Source organism: Podarcis filfolensis (assembly GCF_964270895.1).
Source record: "Podarcis filfolensis genome assembly, chromosome: 8".
Taxonomy (NCBI): Eukaryota; Metazoa; Chordata; class Lepidosauria; order Squamata; family Lacertidae; genus Podarcis; species Podarcis filfolensis.
The window spans coordinates 9,385,956-9,406,629 of NC_139611.1; the positions used below are offsets into that span (position 1 = coordinate 9,385,956).

Genomic DNA, 20,674 nt, shown 5'->3' on the forward strand with positions numbered 1-20,674 from the left:
AAGAATGGTTATCCAACCAGAAATGGGCATGGAGTGTCACCCGTCTCCCTACCAGCAGAGATTCAGCCGAGGCCACATCGTTTCTGGAATACATTTTTGCACCAGCGGGGCCTGTTACTGTTTAATCATGGATTCATCAGCCACCTGGGTGATTATCTGTATTATTGTGGGGTTTTTTAAAGCTGAATTGTCTGGGAAAATCCGGACATATGGCAGCCCATGTCGGAAGTGTAGATTTTGGTGAATTTCCGCTCAACAACTTTTGTGTCCGGATTTTCACTTATAACACGGTGGTATACAAAAGTAATTTTATCAATAAAAAAGTAGAACATAGTCATTGTGGCTAGTGGCTACTGACAGCCCTTATCCCCAGTGCATTTGTCTAACTCTTCTTGACTAGCCACCCAAGGACCTCCTTAACCAGGGGTCAGCAAACTTTTTCAGCAGAAGGCCAGTCCACCGTCCCTCAGACCTTGTGGGGGGCTGGACTATATTTTGGGGGGGGGGAATGAACGAATTCCTATGCCCCACAAATAACCCAGAGATGCATTTTAAATAAAAGTACACATTCTACTCACGTAAAAACACGCTGATTCCCGGACCATCCGCGGGCTGGATTTAGAAGGCGATTGTGCCGGATCCAGCCCCCGGGCCTTCGTTTGCCTACCCGTGTCCTTAACACTTACCTATTGAAATTTGGGGGTGGGGGTCTTTAGTGTGCTTAACTAACTTGTAGCTGCACTTTGTGCTACAAATGCCTTGCTGTTCAGGAAGCTATGGGGGGGAATTGTACGTTATCAGGAGTGTGGGAAAAGCTGGCCGGGCAGAGCCAGATCCATGGCTGTGTTGTTGCAGACGGATTAAACCACAAAGTGATTTAATCCTCGTGTGTGCCAACACCCTCTACCTACCCAGAAGCCTCTTTGCAAACTGGGGTTTGATCAATCCTTCCTTCCTTCTCTGCCTCGAGCCTAATCTTGCATGCCCTTCCTTTATATTCTTAGTGCTGTGCTCCACACCCTTCCCTTCCCTTTGCCTCCAGCCCTTGTAATCATGGGGATACACGATTATGTGCGGAGGGGGAGGTCTCCCACACTTGCACTTCCTGTCTGCCTGTCTGGTTGGCGAAAAGCAAGGCTTATATGGGAATCCTCAATGGCTCTCCCACCTCCTCCCTCCTACCCACGCCAGCTCAAGCTGACTCAAGGCTTCACCACTGCAACTCAAATGAGCTGTCAAATGCTGACACAGCTCAGCTGCTTCCGCAAGAGTGCTGGACAAAAGAAAGGAAACCACTGCAGACCAGGAAATAAAAACATTCAACCCCACTCCAGAAAATGATGACACAGAGGAGGAGAGGGCAGTGGTCCTGCTTATCCTTGCAGCCTAAATCTCACTGAATTTGTCTCCGAAATGTGCCAAATGGAGACCTCCAAAAGGTTGCCAGGCACGGTGGCTGAATGTCCACTCCAGGACTGGAAGCAGGCAGCCCCCCTGGGTGATTCCTGTTGCTGGGTGAAATATACTCAGAGTCGCAAAGTGATCTCATGCTCTTTATTCAGCTCATAGTGGTGAGGAGGAATGAATGAATGTCCCCTCAAAGTATCTGCTTTATATACATTATTTACACAATGGGCTGCACATGATTGGCTAATTCCGGAATTCTACTGTAAGCCAATCAGGTTGTGGATTCACTTCTATCTGGAGCATGATTGGGTGGTTCCTGCCAACCAATCATACTGCTGCATTGTTCTAGGACCAATCAGACTGCTGCATTCTGAATCCTATTGTTCTAGGACCAATCAGACTGCTGCCTTCTGGATCCTATTGAACTCAGTACATAACACTGGGGATCACAAGTGGGGAGGGGGCTGTTGTGCTCATGTCTTGCTTGTGGCGGTGGCGGCTTCTCTGGGGCACCAGGCTAGTGGCAAAACTGAGCTAGGTGGACAAAGGGTCTGGCTCAGTGTAAGGCCACTTTCCTACATTCCTGTGTGAAATATCACAAGGAGTCGAAGGCCTTTGTTCTATCCTGTAGTTTGTGGTGGCGCATATTTGCAAAGGTTCATTCCAAGGCTGGCCAATGACTCAGAGCACGCAGCGTCTGAGCTCTGCTTGGGAGTTGAGAAACACATCTGTACCCTTGCCCCTTGCAAGGTCAGGCTGGAGAAAACATTGTCTCCCATAGAGGGAAGTGGTCTCCATGAAGCAGCAAAGATGATTCAGGGCCAAGACATGAGAGGGGAACGCCAGAGGCAGAGAGACTGTCACTAGGCCCACAACCTTACCCAGTCCTTTGCAACGCTTGCTTCTTATGCCAGCTGGCTTTCGTTGCAATAGCCTGTGGCGGTGAGTTCCACAGCACCTGAAGCACTGTTTCCTTTTGTCCTTGGATAGTGTGCTGCTAGCGGGGAGGGGGCCGCTGTTGTGCCCAGGTCTCACTCACAGGCTTCCCTTTGGGGCAACTGGTTGGCCATTGTGAGGACTGGGTGCTGGCCTAGATGGGACTCTTTATCAACTTTTCCAGCAGGATTCTTCTGGGATCTGCTGCCAGCGGGCACCACAGCATTCTCAGCCTCCCCCCTTGGCACCTACTGATCCTGTACCCTGCTCCTCCTAATTTTAATTTAGAATAAATTAGGGTTCTTGGAGTGAGGTGCCTACTTTTTTGCGTTTCACCTGCCTTCTTTTGTTTTTGTTTTTTTTAATAATATTGGCCCAATAGTGGCCAGTGGCTTGAACTTAATTAATTTTATAATGAATGATTTTAGAGCGTTGTTTGTGTTGTACTTTTGTATTGTTTTATTGTTGTTAGCCGCCCTGAGCCCAGCTTCGGCTGGGGAGGGCGGGATATAAATAAAATTTATTATTATTATTATTATTATTCCAACAATTTAAACATTACAGACATTACAAAACAAAATAGACAATACAATACAAAAACACCACACAACACTAACATATTAAACTAACACAACAAAATAAAAACAATTTACAACACATCATACAATTTCATCATCCTATCCTTCATTCGCTTATTTCAACGACCTCCTCACACCTCCCTTTTTGTATTCCACTTCTGTTAATTGTTTCAGCAATTCCTTTCCATCTTCCTCTGTTTTCTATCCTATAATTATCTTAACATATTCTAACCTCATTTTTTCTTTTAATACTCTAATAATCTATTTATACTTAATTCCTTATAACATTTCTACTAAAGCCATATAACTTCATTCCCACATTTTTCTAACATTCATTAATTTTACAATATTTCTGTAAATAGTCTTTAAACTTTTTCCAATCTTCTTCCACCGACTCTTCTCCCTGGTCTCGGATTCTGCCAGTCATTTCCGCCAGTTCCATATAGTCCATCAACTTCATCTGCCATTCTTCCCGGGTGGGTAAATCTTGTGTCTTCCAATACTTTGCTATAAGTATTCTTGCTGCTGTTGTTGCATACATTGGAAGTAGGGTGTAGGACAGGCATAGGCAAACCCGGCCCTCCAGATGTTTTTTGAGACTACAATTCCCATCACCCCTGACCACTGGTCCTGTTAGCTAGGGGTGATGGGCATTGTAGTCCCAAAACATCTGGAGGGCCGAGTTTGCATATGCCTGGTGTAGGAGGTTTTGTGTGGTCTGAGGATTGCCGGTTTTCATTCTGTGAAATGCGGTGCTAGTGAGTGTTTCTTAGGATTTCAGATGTGCCCCCAGGCTAGAGAGGGTTCAGAGAATTTAAACCTATTTTCCTTGGCTTCAACGGCAGGGCCTGGATACCCATGTGTGGCAGAGGGTATCAGTGAGTGTGTCCAGGAGAAGTCTTTGGGGCAGTGGCGTAGCGTGGGGGGTGCAGGGGGGGCCGGCCGCACCGGGCGCAACATCTGGGGTTAGGGCAAATCCACGGGTTAGGGGGCGCAAATCCACGGGTTAGGGGGCACAAATTACTTGCCTTGCCCCGGGTGCTGACAACCCACGCTACGCCACTGCTTTGGGGACAGTGGTGCCAACTTGGAATAAAATATTGGGGGGCCCAGGTAAGCCCCAACCTGCATAATCGATCACATGACTCAGTGCACACACACCATTTGAATGGCAATGCCTAAATATTTTTTTGGGGGGTGCACGAAGGGACCTTGGCCCCTACACGTTGGCTCCTAAGATGTTGGCCGAGATGGGCTCGCTTTTGGTCCAAGGGAGGCGCAAGTCTCTTCTGCTGGCCTTAGGGGAGAGGACTTCCAAAGGCGCAAATGCCGAGGGGGGTGGGGCTAAGGCTCTCCGTGGCTACTACTAGTCCCGATGCGGCTGCATCTTGCCCCCCCCAGTCAGTAGCAGAGGCAGCCGACCTCTGGCGCCCCGTTTTTGGGTGGCCTGATCTGGCTGCCTGGCGCGGGCTGCTCCTCCACCTCGGGCCGGGCCGGCATGTGGGAGCTTGCCGGAGAGAGGGGTGGGCTTGCAGGAGGGGAGCCCCCGGACCCAGGTAGGTAGCGGGACGGAGGGGGCGGGGCGCGCAGGGAGCGCGCGGGCGGGGCCACCTTTTGTTCGAGGAGGGGCGGGAAGCGGGCAGACGGCGCCCGTCGAGGACGGCGAGCAGGACGCAGCAGCAGACCCTTCCCTCCCGGGGACCGGGGCGCGATCAGCCGGGGGCCGCCAGCCCGGCCCGCCTCCCTCTCTCTCTCCGTTGGCACACGCCTCCCTCCCTGCCCCTCTCCGCTGCGCCGGGCAGGTACCAAGTGGCCGGACCAGCGTTGCCGCGGATCCAGGTAGGGTGGCGTCCAAGGGTGTCCGGCGCCCTTGTCGGTGGCCCTCCGCAGCCTCCCCGGCCCGCCAGAAGAGAAGGGTGCTGGAGGGCGCGGCGGGTCTCCCGCTCTTTGGGGCCTCCCCCTGCAGGAGGCGCCCGTGGGCACAGCCCTGCCTGCCTAGCCATCCAGCCGGGAGCTGCCCCATTCAATGTCCCGGAGGACTTTTGGGGAGCCAGGGCGGAGATGGGGGGCGCGCGCCCAGGGGTGGATCTACTATGATGAAACTAATTCAGGGCCCCTAATCCTGGAGGGGCCCCCATTTAGTCTACATTGCTTCTAAGATTTGGGTCTAGTAGGCCAAGTTTGATGGATTTTTTTTTGCTGTATGTATTTCAACGATCCCAAAGTTTGCACAGATGTTGCAAAGGTGTGGTGATCCGTCGTGGAAGAAGATAACAGCGGTTACCCAAAACTTGCTGCTGGTTGCAAAGGGGCCCGCATAACAGTTCAAGCTTCAGGGACCCCTTCCACAAATGTAGGTCCGCCACTGGGGGCGCCTCTTCCTCCTCCACAGATACAGCCTCCGTGCAGGGAGTGGCCCCCACCGAAACAACCCCCTACCCAAAGAAAGCCTACGGCTGTCTTGATTCCTAGCATGAGTATCCCCACTTCAGTTCTCCCTACAAAACGTTAGTGTTGCAAACTCTTGTGCCTCGTTTCCTCTCTTTTTTTGGGGGGGGGGAGTGGCGGCCTTGTCCGGGCCATGCTTCTCTCTGCTTGCACGATGATCTGGGAAAGGGAAAATCTAGCTTTTGCTTGCCAGGACTGTGAACCTGGTAAGGTGATAACTTAGGTACCCTTGTTTAAGTCAAGGTGTTGGTTGTCTTTAGGTGAAAAACCTCTGCACTTTGAAAACGAAAATAGCATGCATGTGCAGCTTAGAAGTTTGTGTCTCCAATATTGTCCTAAGAGGCAAAGGCTGCAATCCGAGGCACTCTTTCCGGGGAGGAAGCCCCACAGAATACAAAGGGGACTTACTCCCAAGTAGACATGGGGTGCATGCTGTGAGGTTTGGCAAGGCAGAAAGGCCTTCTTCCATTGGCAGATGAGGAAGTGGCTGGCTTTCCACCAATGTGTTGGAGGCTTCACCCTGAAAATGGGACACACACACCCTCCCGCAGGCTGGCTGTAGGCAAGGTTGCAAGGCAGAGCATCACCTCTCTAGCACCTTCAGAATCTTATTTTTTTGTATCCTCTTGCAATAATAATAATGATGATGTTGCTTTGTACATTTATTGTGTTTATTCTGCTCTTCACAGCCAATATAGCATTAGGTCCTTTGCAAGCCAAAGTGTTACAATAGAATTAGTGGCTGGAGAGGAAGGGGTCTATTTTTTTGGCCATCATAGCTAGACAGGGACAGAAAATTCAATTCAGTTCACATTTAAAGGTGAACTTACCTAATTCACACTTTCTGAAACAATTTGTAAACCAAAACACAGCAATCCCTCATAATTTGCACCTCTCCAGAATTTGCAATGCAGCTCTCCAGCTAAGAATATATGCATCCAACCAGCAAATATCCAGAGTAGCATTATAAATATTGTTTTGCGGAAATACATTTATTAGGAAGTGTGGCATACAAACACATCTATTACAGAAGAAATTCACACTAATATGCTTATGAATTCCCATGAAGACTTCTTAAGAAATATTGCAAACTGGTGTGGAAATGTGGAAAACTGAATTTAATATTGGAAAAATGAGGAGTTGAGATAAACCAAAATTGACTCATAGCCCCTCCCTGCTCCAGAGTAGCCTCCCCCAGAAAATGAGGGAGGCTTCTAGTCTAAAGAGATAGTCATGGTGGGTCTTTGAGCTAGACAGCTGCAAGCCTTTCAAGAGGCACAGGAGTTTGGAAAGAAGCCAGAGGAATGCCAGAAATTATGGGTGGCAGGGGACAGGGAGATAAAAGAGGTGTCCAGGTTAATCTTCCATGGTCGCCCAGAGAAGCCTGAAGACCCCAAGGCATGGCGTGGCCTGCTTGTTTAATTAGAAGGTCAGGCTCCCTGTTATTTGGGTGGGGACAAGTAAAGTATTTAATTAAACTGGCAGCCACTTCCCCCACCTCCCCCGATTCTGCACAGGAGAGCAGAACTATGCATAACCACAAACTTTCACATGCCACCCCAGTAGGGGGAAGCGTAGGAATGCTTTTAGCAAGTTATAGAGGGGTAGGAGTAAAAAAAAGACCCAGGCTGTTCAGCTCCACTGCTGCAGACACAGCCTGGGCGTTGGGGACGAGCCTCAGAGCCAGCACCTGCCTGAAGCAGGGCTGCCCTTTGCCCACTTCCTTATCGCTTCCGCCCCATTCCTTGTGGGATGGTGATGAGGCAGAGCTGTGGCTCAGAGCAGCTGCCTCAGGAGTGGGCTGTGGCAATCCCTTGGCTGGCTCCACGTCAGGCCTCCTGTTGAAACGCTGCTCCCAGGTCTGTCAGGTCTTGTTCTGCTGCAGAGAAACAGCTTTTCCTTTCCTTCCCTGCTCCCAGGAATGAAGATTTTTTTTGAAGCAAAGGAGGAAGGAAGGTTGGTGCACGGGACTGCCAAAGGGAGAAATGGCTTCTTGTTTTGCAGCGACTGCTCTGTGGTGTTGTTGATTGCTTCCCACTTTTTTCTGCTTTAAATTTTGTGAAGTGCTTTTCATGCATGGTAGTTTTGTTTCGTTTGTGCATCTGCCATTGTTGGACCCAGCATCTTGAGACTCTCAACTTTCATGTTCCAAAAAGGCAATGCTCCTTGTCCTTTTTAAGCTGTGTTCATGAAATGGGCCGCTCCGTGGGCAATGCCTGGTGGAGCTGGGAGGATGGAAAAGGAAACAAGAAGGGAAATGTTGCCCTTTGCCTTCCTTTGCCACATGCAACAGAACACAAGTATGCAAATTAATTTTGATTCCTTTTATTGGGTCCCTTCCAGCTTTACAATTCTGTGATTGCAAAATTGCTGTAACATGCACAGTTCATATAGGACAGGGAACAAACTTATATTGGAGCATTGGTTGAGCAATTTTGGCCCAAAATGTTGATTCCTTTCGCCATAATGCAGCCGTTGACGTTTTGCAGATGTAAAAAGTGAGGCTGGTGGCTTCACAGAGCCTGCAGCAGGAGATGGGGGTGGCTTTCCCAGACCCAAACTTCCCCACCCATTCCCACCATGTCATTCTCTCACTTGCTCATTCGAGCCCCTCAAATAACCAAACCGCTGGAGGGATGGAAAGATTCTGGGAACGGGGTCTTGCAGGACCACAACCCCAAACATCTCTCCCTCTTTTCTTTGTCCCAGGAGAAAATGCTGTCCAACAAGGTGGAGAAACGGATTGCCTCATCCATCTTCATCACCCTCACTCCACCCAGGAGGGACCACATGGTGAGAAGTGAAGCAAAGTCACAGAGGACTCAACTTCCACCCAGCAACAGCGTCTCCAAGGAGGCATTGAAGTCTGCTGCTCCCTCCCTGATCCAAACATCTTCTGGTGCTGTTAAAGGGAGCAGAGGCTGCTATGGAGGGACAGTGGGCGTTTCCAATGGAGGTGAGAGGAACTGAAATCCACTGTGATTGCTGTAGTCTGTCCCAGGTGCAGGGGAAGCACAGAGAGGACAGGAGGACAGCTGGCCAAGACCCTTGTCCTGGAAGGGCTCCCTTTAGCCAAGGCTCAGCTGAGGAGCCCATATCCAGGGCCAGGAGTGTGAATCAATTAAAAATACAAGCATTCAACTAAGGGCTGTAGCTCTGTGGCAGAGGTTCAATCCCTGGCGGCAGCATCTCCAGGTAGGACAGGAAAAAAGATCCCTTACCTTAAACCCTAGAGAGCTATTGCTGCCAGTCAGTGTTGGCCATACTGAGCTAGATGGACTTGATGGTCTGACTTGGAATAAGGCAACTTTCTGTGTTCCGATAGATGTTTGCAAAGTGCCTTAACTGTACCTTCATAGAGTGTAGTAGGAAGAGAGGAAGCTGCATTTGACAGAGTCAGACCTTTGTTCCCTCAAGCTCAGAATGGTCTACACTGACTGGCAGCAGCTGCCTTGGATTCTAGGCAAGGAGTCCTGCTGGGTGATGCCATTGGGGATTCAGCTTGGGGCCTTCTGCATGCAAGACAGGGGCTCGACTGCTGACCTGTGGGCCCTTCCTGCTTTCAGTTCTGAGCACCAGCATCTGGGAGAGTAATAATGCTCCCTCAGCTTGTTTAGAGTATGTTTAAGAGTAACCCCTTAGCCTCTCACACTATCTAGGGTTAAGCAGTAGGGGTTGGGGTTTCTTGGTATCTCCTAGCATATCTTCTGAACAAGTTTGAGTTGCTGAACCTCTTGTCTTAAAAATGTACAAAGATGATTAAACCAAGTTTTGAGTCCTTAAGGCAGCTGTCATTCTGTGTCTGTTTCAGGTTGTTCTGCCTTGCCAACTCCTCCCATCCTGTCCTGTAATGCAGTGGACCCTAGCCTGGATAGCATCTTTCCTCCACCACCACCATGTTCTAAACCTTTCTCAGTGGAGACACTTGGTCCTGATCTCCAGACACAAACATCAGTTTCCCCCACATCCTTGCAGGTAACCTTATTTCTGCTGAAGGATCTATCTGGACAATCACCTTTTAATGCAATAAGTGGGTAGTTTCTTCTCTCTTGGACTCGTTCCACATGACTTCATATCAGCTTGTTCTCTTTGTTATTATCGAGGACCCAGGCGATAGTTGCTTCCTTATTTGAGCCCTTAAAAAGGTTTAAGGGCTCAAATAAGGAAGCAACTATTGCCTGGGTCCTCGATGCTGAGGCATTGTTTTCCTACAATTAGCTGGAAGCTGAATTAGAACATCTACGCAAATATTTAATATAAGTCTATGTTATCCAGCAATATCTCTACTTGTGGCAAAGATCCTTCTGCAATGTTTGTTCACAAATAAGTCCCATTTAGCAAAGGTTCTTTAATCCTTTAAAAAGAAAGAGAGGGGTTGCTAGTAAAGCTCCCCCTGCTTGACCCCAGGGACAGAAACTGACACTGAGGTTGTTAAAAGAGGCTATTAATCTTCTACCATGATCAACAGGAAGCAATAAAGTGGTCTGAACTTGCAAAAAGTAAACTTTTCACTAAAGGCACAAGAGCTCCTAAATGCATCAGTTGTGGTTCATTTGCTCATACCTTTGAAGCTAACCTCTGCCACCCAGAAATATATTGTGAAGGTGCTCAGCCTGCCTTAGTCTACTTCTTCCTGTTTTCTAGACAACTTCAACCTTTGCAGCAGAACTGAGGCAACCTAAAATTCTGACTTCAACACTTGGTTGGGCTGGTGAGCATCAGACAGAGAGGAAGGTGGAGAATACTGTTGCAAAAGGTGAGAATAAACCGCACACCAAGAAGGAATATGTATGTGTAGAAATTGGTTCTTTTGGGGGCTCCATAGAATTATTACAGGTAACTCACAACTTATGCACATTTAATTAGTGTGTGTGTGTGTAGCTTTACGTACTAAGCAAAAAAATTAAAAAGGGGGTGGAAATTGAGCAAGAGTCCAGGAAAAATGACTTTGGCAATCCTACCTGCAATTGAAACCAATGTGTTTTGACCATGTGCAGTTTTGGTTTTACATGTGATCCCCAGAACATAACACCTATGTTGAGAGTCACCTGTATTTCCAAGGTGATACTCTTTGCAAAGGTTCCATGGACTGACCGGGGAAAAGGGAAGCACTGGCTCTAAACATACAGGATTGTATCCAGTGCTGGTCCTATTCAGAGTAGACCCATTGAAGTTAATGTCCACTACTAGCTTAGCCCATTAATTTCAGTGGGTCTGCTATGAGTAAAATTTTGTTGGATGGAAGCCCATGTGATTCTTTCTTCCAGATATCTGTGCTTTTTGTCACAAAAACATCTCTCCTGGGACTCCCACGCTTGAGGCGATGAACAAACAGTACCACGCTGACTGTTTCACGTGCCGAACATGTCACAGTGCCCTGGTGGGACAGCGCTACTACCAGAAAGAGGGGCGGCCCCTGTGTGTCACCTGCTACCAGGTACGTATCTCTGCCTCTTCTCCTCTCCCCTGCTTTGTGGCTCAAGGTCCACAAGACACCCAAGGACCTTATTTGTGTTCCCTCTCCAAAAGAGGTGTGGAGGGTGGCAACATGAGAATGGGCCTTTTCAGTGGTGGCTCCCTGATTGTGGAATAGTCTCCCCAGAGAAGGATGCCTGGTGCCATTAGTGTTTGTTTGTAGATTCCAGGCTTATGGCTTACGGTTTTTAATGGGGAGGGTAGTAAATCCTCCTCAAAGTAAATCCATTGAAGTTAATGGCCATGACTTACTTAGATTCATTTAATAGAATTGTTGAGTTGAAAGGTACCCCAAGAGTTATCATAGAATCATAGAATCATAGAGTTGGAAGAGACCACAAGGGCCATCGAGTCCAACCCCCTGCCAAGCAGGAAACACCATCAGAGCACTCCTGACATATGGTTGTCAAGCCTCTGCTTAAAGACCTCCAAAGAAGGAGACTCCACCACACTCCTTGGCAGCAAATTCCACTGTCGAACAGCTCTTACTGTCAGGAAGTTCTTCCTAATGTTTAGGTGGAATCTTCTTTCTTGTAGTTTGGATCCATTGCTCCATGTCCGCTTCTCTGGAGCAGCAGAAACAACCTTTCTCCCTCCTCTATGGGACATCCTTTTATATATTTGAACATGGCTATCATATCACCCCTTAACCTCCTCTTCTCCAGGCTAAACATGCCCAGCTCCCTTAGCCGTTCCTCATAAGGCATCGTTTCCAGGCCTTTGACCATTTTGGTTGCCCTCCTCTGGACACGTTCCAGTTTGTCAGTGTCCTTCTTGAACTGTGGTGCCCAGAACTGGACACAGTACTCCAGGTGAGGTCTGACCAGAGCAGAATACAGTGGCACTATTACTTCCCTTGATCTAGATGCTATACTCCTATTGATGCAGCCCAGAATTGCATTGGCTTTTTTAGCTGCCGCGTCACACTGTTGGCTCATGTCAAGTTTGTGGTCAACCAAGACTCCTAGATCCTTTTCACATGTACTGCTCTCAAGCCAGGTGTCACCCATCTTGTATTTGTGCCTCTCATTTTTTTTTTGCCCAAGTGCAATACTTTACATTTCTCCCTGTTAAAATTCATCTTGGTTGTTTTGGCCCAGTTCTCTAATCTGTCACAGTCGTTTTGAAGTGTGATCCTGTCCTCTGGGGTGTTAGCCACCCCTCCCAGTTTGGTGTCATCTGCAAATTTGATCAGGATGCCCTTGAGTCCATCATCCAAGTCGTTGATAAAGATGTTGAATAAGACCGGGCCCAAGACAGAACCCTGTGGCACCCCACTAGTCACTCTTCTCCTGGATGAAGAGGAACCATTGATGAGCACCCTTTGGGTTCGGTCAGTCAGCCAGTTACAAATCCACTGAGTGGTAGCATAATCAAGACCGCATTTTACCAGCTTTTTTACAAGAATATCATGGGGCACCTTATCAAATGCCTTGCTGAAATCAAGGTAGGCTACATCCACTGCGTTCCCTTCATCTACCAGGCTTGTAATTCTGTCAAAAAACAAGATTAGGTTAGTTTGACATGACTCATTTTTCAGAAATCCATGCTGACTATTGGTGATCACAGCATTCCTTTCTAGGTGCTCACAGACTGTTTGCTTAATGATCTGCTCCAGAATCTTCCCTGGTATTGATGTCAGACTGACTGGGCGATAATTATTTGGGTCCTCTCTTTTCCCCTTTTTGAAAATAGGGAAAACATTTGCTCTCCTCCAGTCTGCTGGGACTTCGCCTGTTCTCCAGGAATTCTCAAAGATGACTGCCAGTGGTTCTGAGATCACATCTGCCAGTTCTTTTAATACTCTTGGATGCAGTTCATCTGGCCCTGGAGACTTGAATACATCTAGACTAGCCAAGTATTCTTGTACTATCTCCTTAGTTATTCTGGGCTGTGTTTCCTCTGCTGAATCATTTGCTCCAAATTCTTCAGGTCGGGCATTGTTTTCTTTATCGGAGAAGACTGAGGCAAAGACGGCATTGAGGAGTTCAGCTCTTTCTGTGTCCCCTGTTTGCATTTCACCATCTTCTCCTCTGAGTGACCCCACTGTTTCTTTGTTCTTCCTTTTGCTACGAACATACCCATAAAAGCCTTTTTTGTTGCTTTTAACCTCTCTAGCAAGCCTGAGTTCATTCTGTGCTTTAGCTTTTCTGACTTTGTGTCTACACGTGCTGGCTATTTGTTTGAATTCCTCTTTGGTGGTTTCCCCCCTTTTCCATTTTTTGTACACATCCTTTTTTAATCTAACATCTCTCTGCTTCATTCCGGATACATCCTGCCCTCCCAGAACACCCTGGAGAAGTGTAGAAAGTGCCAGGCCTTAATCGTGAATCAAATTGTGCGGGCCATGGGCCATGGCTTCCACCCGGAGTGCTTCACCTGTGTCGTATGCCACCGGGCCATTGGTGACGAGGTCTTTGCTGCTGGCGACGACGATGCTGTGCATTGCCTGGACGACTTCTACAGGTATGGCGATAAAAACTAAGCACTTCTTGAAAGGTGGATTTAATCTGTTCCTCATAGCAACGAAGTTGACATCTGGGGTGCTCTGAGTGACGCACACAAAGCATGCAGAGTTTAAGAAGTATTTGGGATAAGATAAAGTTTGTGCCATGGACATGCAGAGGGAATCACAGTCACAATCTGTCTTTTCCTCCTTTCAGGAAGTATGCTTCTGTGTGCAGTGCCTGTGAGAGGCCCATTATCCCCAGTGACGGAAGGGACTCATACAAGATAGAGTGCATGGGGCAAAACTTCCATGAGGACTGCTACCGCTGTGAAGTAAGCCTGGGAGAGGGTTTGGTGTCCAATGGCTGAGGTCATGCAGTGAAGTGTGTGGGAGGGAGACTAGCCAAGATCATCACCACGAGCCAAGTTTGAAGGCGAGTGACATTCTTTAAAATGTGAAATACAAATACTATTCAAAGGTTTTCAATCATACATCAAAAGTAAACGAGGAATAACAGAGAGAGATGGAGAATCAGGGGAAGGACTGCAGCTCAGCTCAGTGGTGGAGCATCTATTTTGAATGTGAAAGGTCCCGACATCTCCAGGACTCCCAAGTTGCAGCTCACCAAATGAATGTGGACAAGACAAAATATTATGGATACTTCCTTTATAACAAAAGAGGGGGCATATGAACAAATGCACTAGAACTGTGTTTGAAGGACTAGTAAATAGGTAATAAGCAGTGTTCGAAACTTCCATTGTTCTATACACGTTTTTGCGACAGGGAATTTCATTAGGGCAGTTTCTGAGCTCTCGGTGCAGTACCGTACCTAAGATTTCAGACTGAAACTGCAGAATGGAAGGAAAAGAGGTCCTTTTTCTGCCTCCCCACTTCCAGCTAGTTTCTGAAGACTAGAGAAAAGACCCTCTTAATATTAATATTAGGGGGGTAGGCAGGGGAAGGACTAGAGCACGTGAAAAATGAACATAATATTTTAGCTGCAGTTCATTCATTTTCAGCTTTGTATTCTTGTTATAAAAAAGTGTGCCTAGACATCCCGTTGTTGCGCCCATAACCTAGGTTTAAGGTGCCATTTAGCTCCTAGCTTTCATATCTAACACTGGTAATAAGGTGTTCGGGATCTGTATAGAGAAGGTCCGCACAAATAGCTTTAAACTGTTGTGACCCAGGAACACAGAAATCTGTCTTATATTTAGTGAGACCATCTACCCAGCTCAGTATTGTCTATGCTGACTGGCAGCAATGGCTCTCCGGGGTTTTAGGCAGGGGTCTCTCCCAGCCCAACCTGGGGGTGCTGCCAGCGGGGATTGAACCTGGGACCTTCTGCATGCAAAGCAGGTGCTCTGCCACAGAGCTACAACCCTACCCATAAAGGGATGCTAACCACAGACAAACACTCTATTTGTTCCTTTCATTCTGCAGAGATGTTGGGTCTTGCTGTCCCCAGAACCCACAGAAGAGGGCTGCTACCCTCTGGGAAGCCACCTCCTCTGCAAGTCCTGCCACATCAGACACACTGAAGAATCATCTTGCTGAGCAAATGAAGCACAAGCATATTTCCAGACGCTGCAGCACAGGAACCGGGCAGTGGTGTGCTTCAGCATTTGGACGTCCCCGTTTGTGCCTCTCCTGTTAACTTTCAACTGAGCCTTGGGGTGGGGGGGAACCTTTCAGTGTTGGGGATTAGTCCTGGGGTTGTGTGTAATGCAAAGGTTGGCAACAAGGCTGGCTAAAAGTCTAGGGTGGAGTTATAGGAATCTCCCCCTACCACATTGTTCTTCCTTCCAGTGGCCTTGGCTGTCACAGCCTGTAGCAGTGCAATGCCTCTCCTGGGAGAGAGACTGAGCCAGGAGAAGGGTGTGTTTTTTTTTACCACTAGAGGGCACGTGTGAAAGGTGGTCAACTGTCAATCATCCATGGGCGGGATTCCCCCCCCCCCCCTGCAGTTGCTTTCCACTGCCAGTTGCTTTCCACTGGTGTCAGTGGCTTTCCACTGCCAGTTGCTTTCCACTGGTGTAATATATGAGCATCTTTTTCCAAAGAGGGCCAATTGCTAGATATATAATGTGTGGAACTCTTTTTAGCCAGAACACGGTATGGATGTGTGTGCAGTTCAGCTGCAAGGTGGTTGATGGATTCCAAACTTCTTCACTTGGGATTTGTTCCCTACCTTTTGCTTCGTCAGTCAAGCAAAGCCTCAAGGTTCAAGGAGCAAGACTATTGGTATAAAACCAGCAGAACCTTACAAGCACCTTTCTTTTCCTGAGTTTATGTTTCCCTATCTGAAATCCCATGGCAGGGCTGAGAGTGTAGCTTCTTGTCATTGAGCATGGGGGATATAAGTCTTAGGCTCACCTCTATCTGGGAGATCTCTGGGGGGAACTGAACAGTAAGCTGTTAGGAAGCTTTATTACAGGGTCTTTTAACAATGTAAGCCCGCATTCCCAGCTGTCATCCACCTTGCTTGAAGAGGTGATAAGGAAGGAGGTGAGGCCTGGAACAAATTCAGGTGTGTCGTGACCTCACAAATGCATCAGGCTTAATCTGTGGGCGAAAGGCTAAGCTCCAGGACCTGATCTCAGTGGCAAGGCTCAAAACATGTGATGTGGTCATGAAGGCAAGCCTGCTTTTGAGCAAATACAGAACACACCACAAGCAAAGGACTATAAACTGGGCCTTGCCATCTGTAGATTTGCTGTGTTGTTAATGTATAAATTAAGACTATCACACCTTATTGTGTGATACTTTTGGTTTTGCTTGGAGCACCAATCTCTGAGAAACACCTAATTGTGACTCAAATGCTTGCACCAGTATCAACCTGGGCAAATGTTTCATTTTGCCTGATAAAACTCTTGTGCACACTGAAGGCACCTTGCCCAGCCCATTAACACACATCTTATCCGCCAGGGGGCAGCACAAGGCAACACTACATTAATAGCAGGTTCTGGCAAAGGCTATTTATTAGGTATGGGGAAGAGGGTCTTTCCACCTTCATTTTAGCCTGAAACTGTCACAGTATCAAAAATTGTTTTGCAGCCTTAATCATATATATATATTTGTACCAATCAGTTGTTTAAATGCACAGAAACAATGTATGGGGGGTGGGATTGTTATGACTTATTATGATTTTTGTATGCTTTTGATATCTTTCCTGTCTGTCTGCTGGACTGCGCTGATGTTCACTTGAGTTTTTCCCCTCTGGAAACAATATCAGGAAGCCGTAGCTGGCGTCAAAATTACCACACATATACGCGAACTTGATTAAACCTGACTTCAAATGCAATGGCTTTCTTCTGTTTCGATGTTACAAGCCAATATATACAGTGGTGCCTCGGGTTACAGACACTTCAGGTTACATACGCTTCAGGTTACAGACGCCGCTAACCCAGAAATAGTACCTTGGGTTAAGAACTTTGCTTCAGGATGAGAACAGAAATCGCGCGGCGGTGGCGCGGCAGCAGCAGGAGGCCCCATTAGCTAAAGTAGTGCTTCAGGTTAAGAACCGTTTCAGGTTAAGAACGGACCTCTGGAACGAATTAAGTACATAACCAGAGGTACCACTGTAAATGGATCCTATAATGCCATTATGTGATTTTCTGGTTAAATCAATTAAAAATACACACAAGGTGAGAACGCTACAGGGATCCAAACTGTATGCTGTAGCCTTTCCCAACCTGGAGGTATTTTGGACTACTCACATCTGTTCAGTCATGCTGTCTGGGGCTGTTTTTTGGAGTTTTAGTCCAAAATGACCATGCTGCCCTGCTGGGAATTGCAGTTCAAAACAGATGTGCTGGCCTCATCTTCTGCTTGTGGCCACGGTCTCACTGTGCCCTGCCCATGTCACTTGAGGGGCAGATATACCAGCAAAAGTGCTCACTGGGGAAGGAAATTGGATACTGGGGGAGAGAAAGAGAGGACCCCAGACTGGAGCAAATGAATGAGGGGGAAAGGGAACGCTCTCGGAGGCCATTCAAGGACTGTTGTTACATTGCCAGTGATTGCAATTCCCAATTTAAATGGATACAAATACAATAAACCAGCAACCTTGTATCCAGCGCTGCTCAGTAATACTAAGAAATAAAAAAATAAAAATAAATCAGGGCAGTTTTGAAATCATTGGTTAAAATTGGCAGTTTTGAAAGGTTTTGTCATCCATTTGTATCCAAACATAGATGAAAACCTCCTACTTGATCTCCGGATATGATGTGAGATATCTTAAGAGATGTATACTGAACAGATAAATGGATTTCCAAAATATTAAAAACATGAGATCACAAAAACATGAAAACAGAAAAACCATGGCTCTAATATCCCAGACTGATCAGGTAATGTCTCCTTATTGCTTTTTTGCGGCATAAAAAAACACATTCGCTGAGGCACCATTTCTAAAGGCTGAAAGCTTACCATGCACATTATCTCAAGAGTTCTTTATATCTAATTAGTAAAGTAGGTCATTTTTTCTGTCATCCTATCCCATTATTACAGATGCAGACTAAGAGAGACAAAAATAAATACACGGATGACAGAAAGGTGGGACAATAATCAGGCCTTGAATGAAGAGAAACGTGCAATTATTTCTCAGTGTCGCCCTAAGTTTTCAGTGCACACAGTTGTTGCTGTGATAAAGCTGGTGGGGCTTGATGCTGCAAGTGACACAAGGAGTTATTAAATAATGTTTCTGAAAACAGATATGCAGGTCTGTGCTTACCACCCCAGGTTTGACACTCTAGCCCTTTATTCCTCAATATCATACCACTGTTACATGTTAATACAACTAATCACTTCATGAAATGTTCTTTTGAAAAGTTCCCTTGATGCAATACTTGGAAGAAGATGCAATTGTAACCCTAGTGTGGAATTGGATCGAGGTATTTTGCCAGCGCAATTGGAGAGGGGTCCTTTCCCACCAGCAATTGGAAATCCCTAAAATAGGGCTGTTCCTGGCATGCCCTTTTGGGTGTTTGCGTAAATGCCCCAGATTGGGAAAAGTAGATTAAAAAACCATTCCTGGCAACCATCCTTTGGGTGTCTTAAGGCAAGAGGGTGGGCCCAGGGTGCAGTCTGGGTCTCTTCAAATTTGTCTTCTGCATGTGCCTTGACATGTTTGGTACGTGTGGAGCAAGAGTATTCATCTCCTTAGAATTGTGTAAGATCAGGAGTGGCAGGTGCCTATGTATGTTTACTTCTGAGTAAGTTACGCTAGGCTCAATGGGGTTAGTGTGTGTAGGACTGCAGACTTAAGAGGCTGAGCATAGCTGGGGTTCAGCAGACAGTGGCTGCCACTTTTTCATCATGTTAAAAAATGTTACCGCTTGCCCACCTTTAGCATTTTTCTTCGGTGAAGGCAGAATTGTGCGTCTAAACGAACTCCAGACAGACTTAGCCCCAGGGTGTGTTTTTTTGAGCAAGAGCTCAGGGGAACTGAGTCGCCTTAACTTAAAAAATTTAAATAATATATTTTTTTGGTCTTTTTGTGGGGTAGGCGGGCTGGAACGGATATACACCCAATGCCTTTGCTAAAAATCCACCTATATATGTAATAAAAGTCATGGCCATTTCTAATCCAAATCATTGTCTGCTTGAGTTTATTAATTATACTGTATCTTACATTTATCCACTGCCCAGGGGATTAGCACTGTGATTGTGGCCACAGTAAACAAACAAACAAACTTTGTGGCGAGTTCCTGCACCTTTTTTCCAGAAAAAAAGCACCGCTTGGCCCCTTCAAAAACATTCAGCTTAAAGTAGTGGCGAGAGAAAATAGTTTTATGTTTAGTTTACATTCTCTTAATTACAATTGTCTTTGATCGGTGTATATCAAACTCAACAGATACAATATAGATAAAATCAGTTAAAAACTCATAATAAATACCTGAAATAAAAAAATGTTTAACTGACCGTGGGGGTAGGGGTGAACTTAGGAAGCGGCAGTTTTTAAAAAATGCAGAGTGTAACTATGCCAGCATCACTCAGAAAATAGAAATTGCCACTGAAACCTCTGTATGCCCTGGATATTATGGTATGTGAGGTCCAGTTCATTTTACCTCACTGAGATGGCCAAAGACCAGACATGCGCAAATTTTGTCAGGTTTTAAAGAGCTAAACTCTACAAGAACTGCCTGGCCTCATCCAATGGTAGCCCTAATGGACATGACCATCCAGTTCAGTGTGTTTACTCTGAAATATAACTTAGCTGGATAAAACCCAAATTTTTATTTTTTAAAAATTATTAAACAATTTCAACATAACAATTTATCAATCCAAGTATTCAATTACATTATTTTCCCCCTCCCCCCATCCCTTCTTCTCCCCCCCACCCAAGACTTCCCTCAGCTCCCCTCTCTGGTTTCTTTGCACATATTGTTCTCTGCATATTATAAAATTGTACATATTCTTGCCTTGTCTACCATATATTCAACTAATAAATTTGTGGATGTTTATTCAAAACCTGCCAAGGAGTCCAAGTCATTTTGTTGTCTTTTTAAGTAGTTTGTAAAAAGTTCCCATTCTTCCTGGAAGTCACGATTGTCCTTGTCACGCAGTTTATATGTCAACTTGGCCAATTCGCATAGCTCGTCAATTTTTCATGCCACTGTTCTTTCGTTGGGATTTCCTCGTTCTTCCATCCTTGTGCTAACAAGACTCTTGTCACTGTTGTAGCATATATAATTTTGTTTTTAATTTTTCTTGGCAGGTCTTGTCCTACAATCCCTGACAAAAATGCTTCTGGGTTTTTTTTTGCAAATGTCATTTTAAACATTTTTTTCAATTTGTTATATATCATTTCCCCAATTTTTTTTTTTATTTCTCTACATTCCTACCACATATGATAAAAAGTACCTTCTTTTTCTTTACATTTCCAACATATATTTGACCCGGTTTTGTACATTTTTGCTATTTGTACTGGTATGATATACCATCTGTACATCATTTTCATATAATTTTCTTTTAAAAGAGAACAATCTGTAAATTTCAGATTTACTTTCCACAATTTTTCCCAGTCCTCCAATTGTATGTTATGTCCTATATCTTATGCCTGTTTAATCATAACAAAAAAAATTTTTCCTTCCAGTAGCACCTTAAAGACCAACTAAGTTAGTTCTTGGTGTGAGCTTTCATGTGCATGCACACTTCTTCAGATACACACACGAAAGCTCACACCAAGAACTAACTTAGTTGGTCTTTAAGGTGCTACTGGAAGGAAAAAAATTTTTTGTTTTGACTATGGCAGACCAACACGACTACCTATCTGTAACTGTTTAATCATGACTGATTTGACCTCCTCATCTTTTGTTTCCCATTCTAGCAGAATACTATATGCTGTCTTCAGCAGCTTCCCTTCTTCTTCTATAACTTC

General features: G+C 46.0%; 2 protein-coding genes across 3 annotated transcripts in view; one reads left to right on the top strand and one right to left on the bottom strand.

Annotated features, from left to right (window-relative positions):
• The window catches only part of FAM131C (family with sequence similarity 131 member C), a 569,848-nt gene that overhangs the window by 378,236 nt on the left and 170,938 nt on the right, over positions 1–20,674 (bottom strand). The gene's annotated exons all lie outside the window — the stretch shown is intronic.
• Positions 4,530–16,597, top strand: FBLIM1 (filamin binding LIM protein 1). 2 transcript variants are annotated; one of them, XM_083629597.1, is made up of 9 exons: positions 4,530–4,760; positions 8,079–8,325; positions 9,181–9,344; positions 10,014–10,125; positions 10,637–10,806; positions 13,132–13,310; positions 13,508–13,625; positions 14,737–15,259; positions 15,298–16,597. In XM_083629597.1, the coding sequence occupies exons 2-8, from the start codon at positions 8,085–8,087 to the stop codon at positions 14,848–14,850; spliced, it is 1,098 nt and encodes a 365-aa protein (XP_083485723.1). In that variant the 5' UTR covers positions 4,530–4,760; positions 8,079–8,084; the 3' UTR covers positions 14,851–15,259; positions 15,298–16,597. The 2 variants fall into 2 exon arrangements, with proteins under 2 accessions (XP_083485723.1, XP_083485724.1); XM_083629598.1 differs by lacking the exon at positions 4,530–4,760 and adding an exon at positions 7,035–7,325.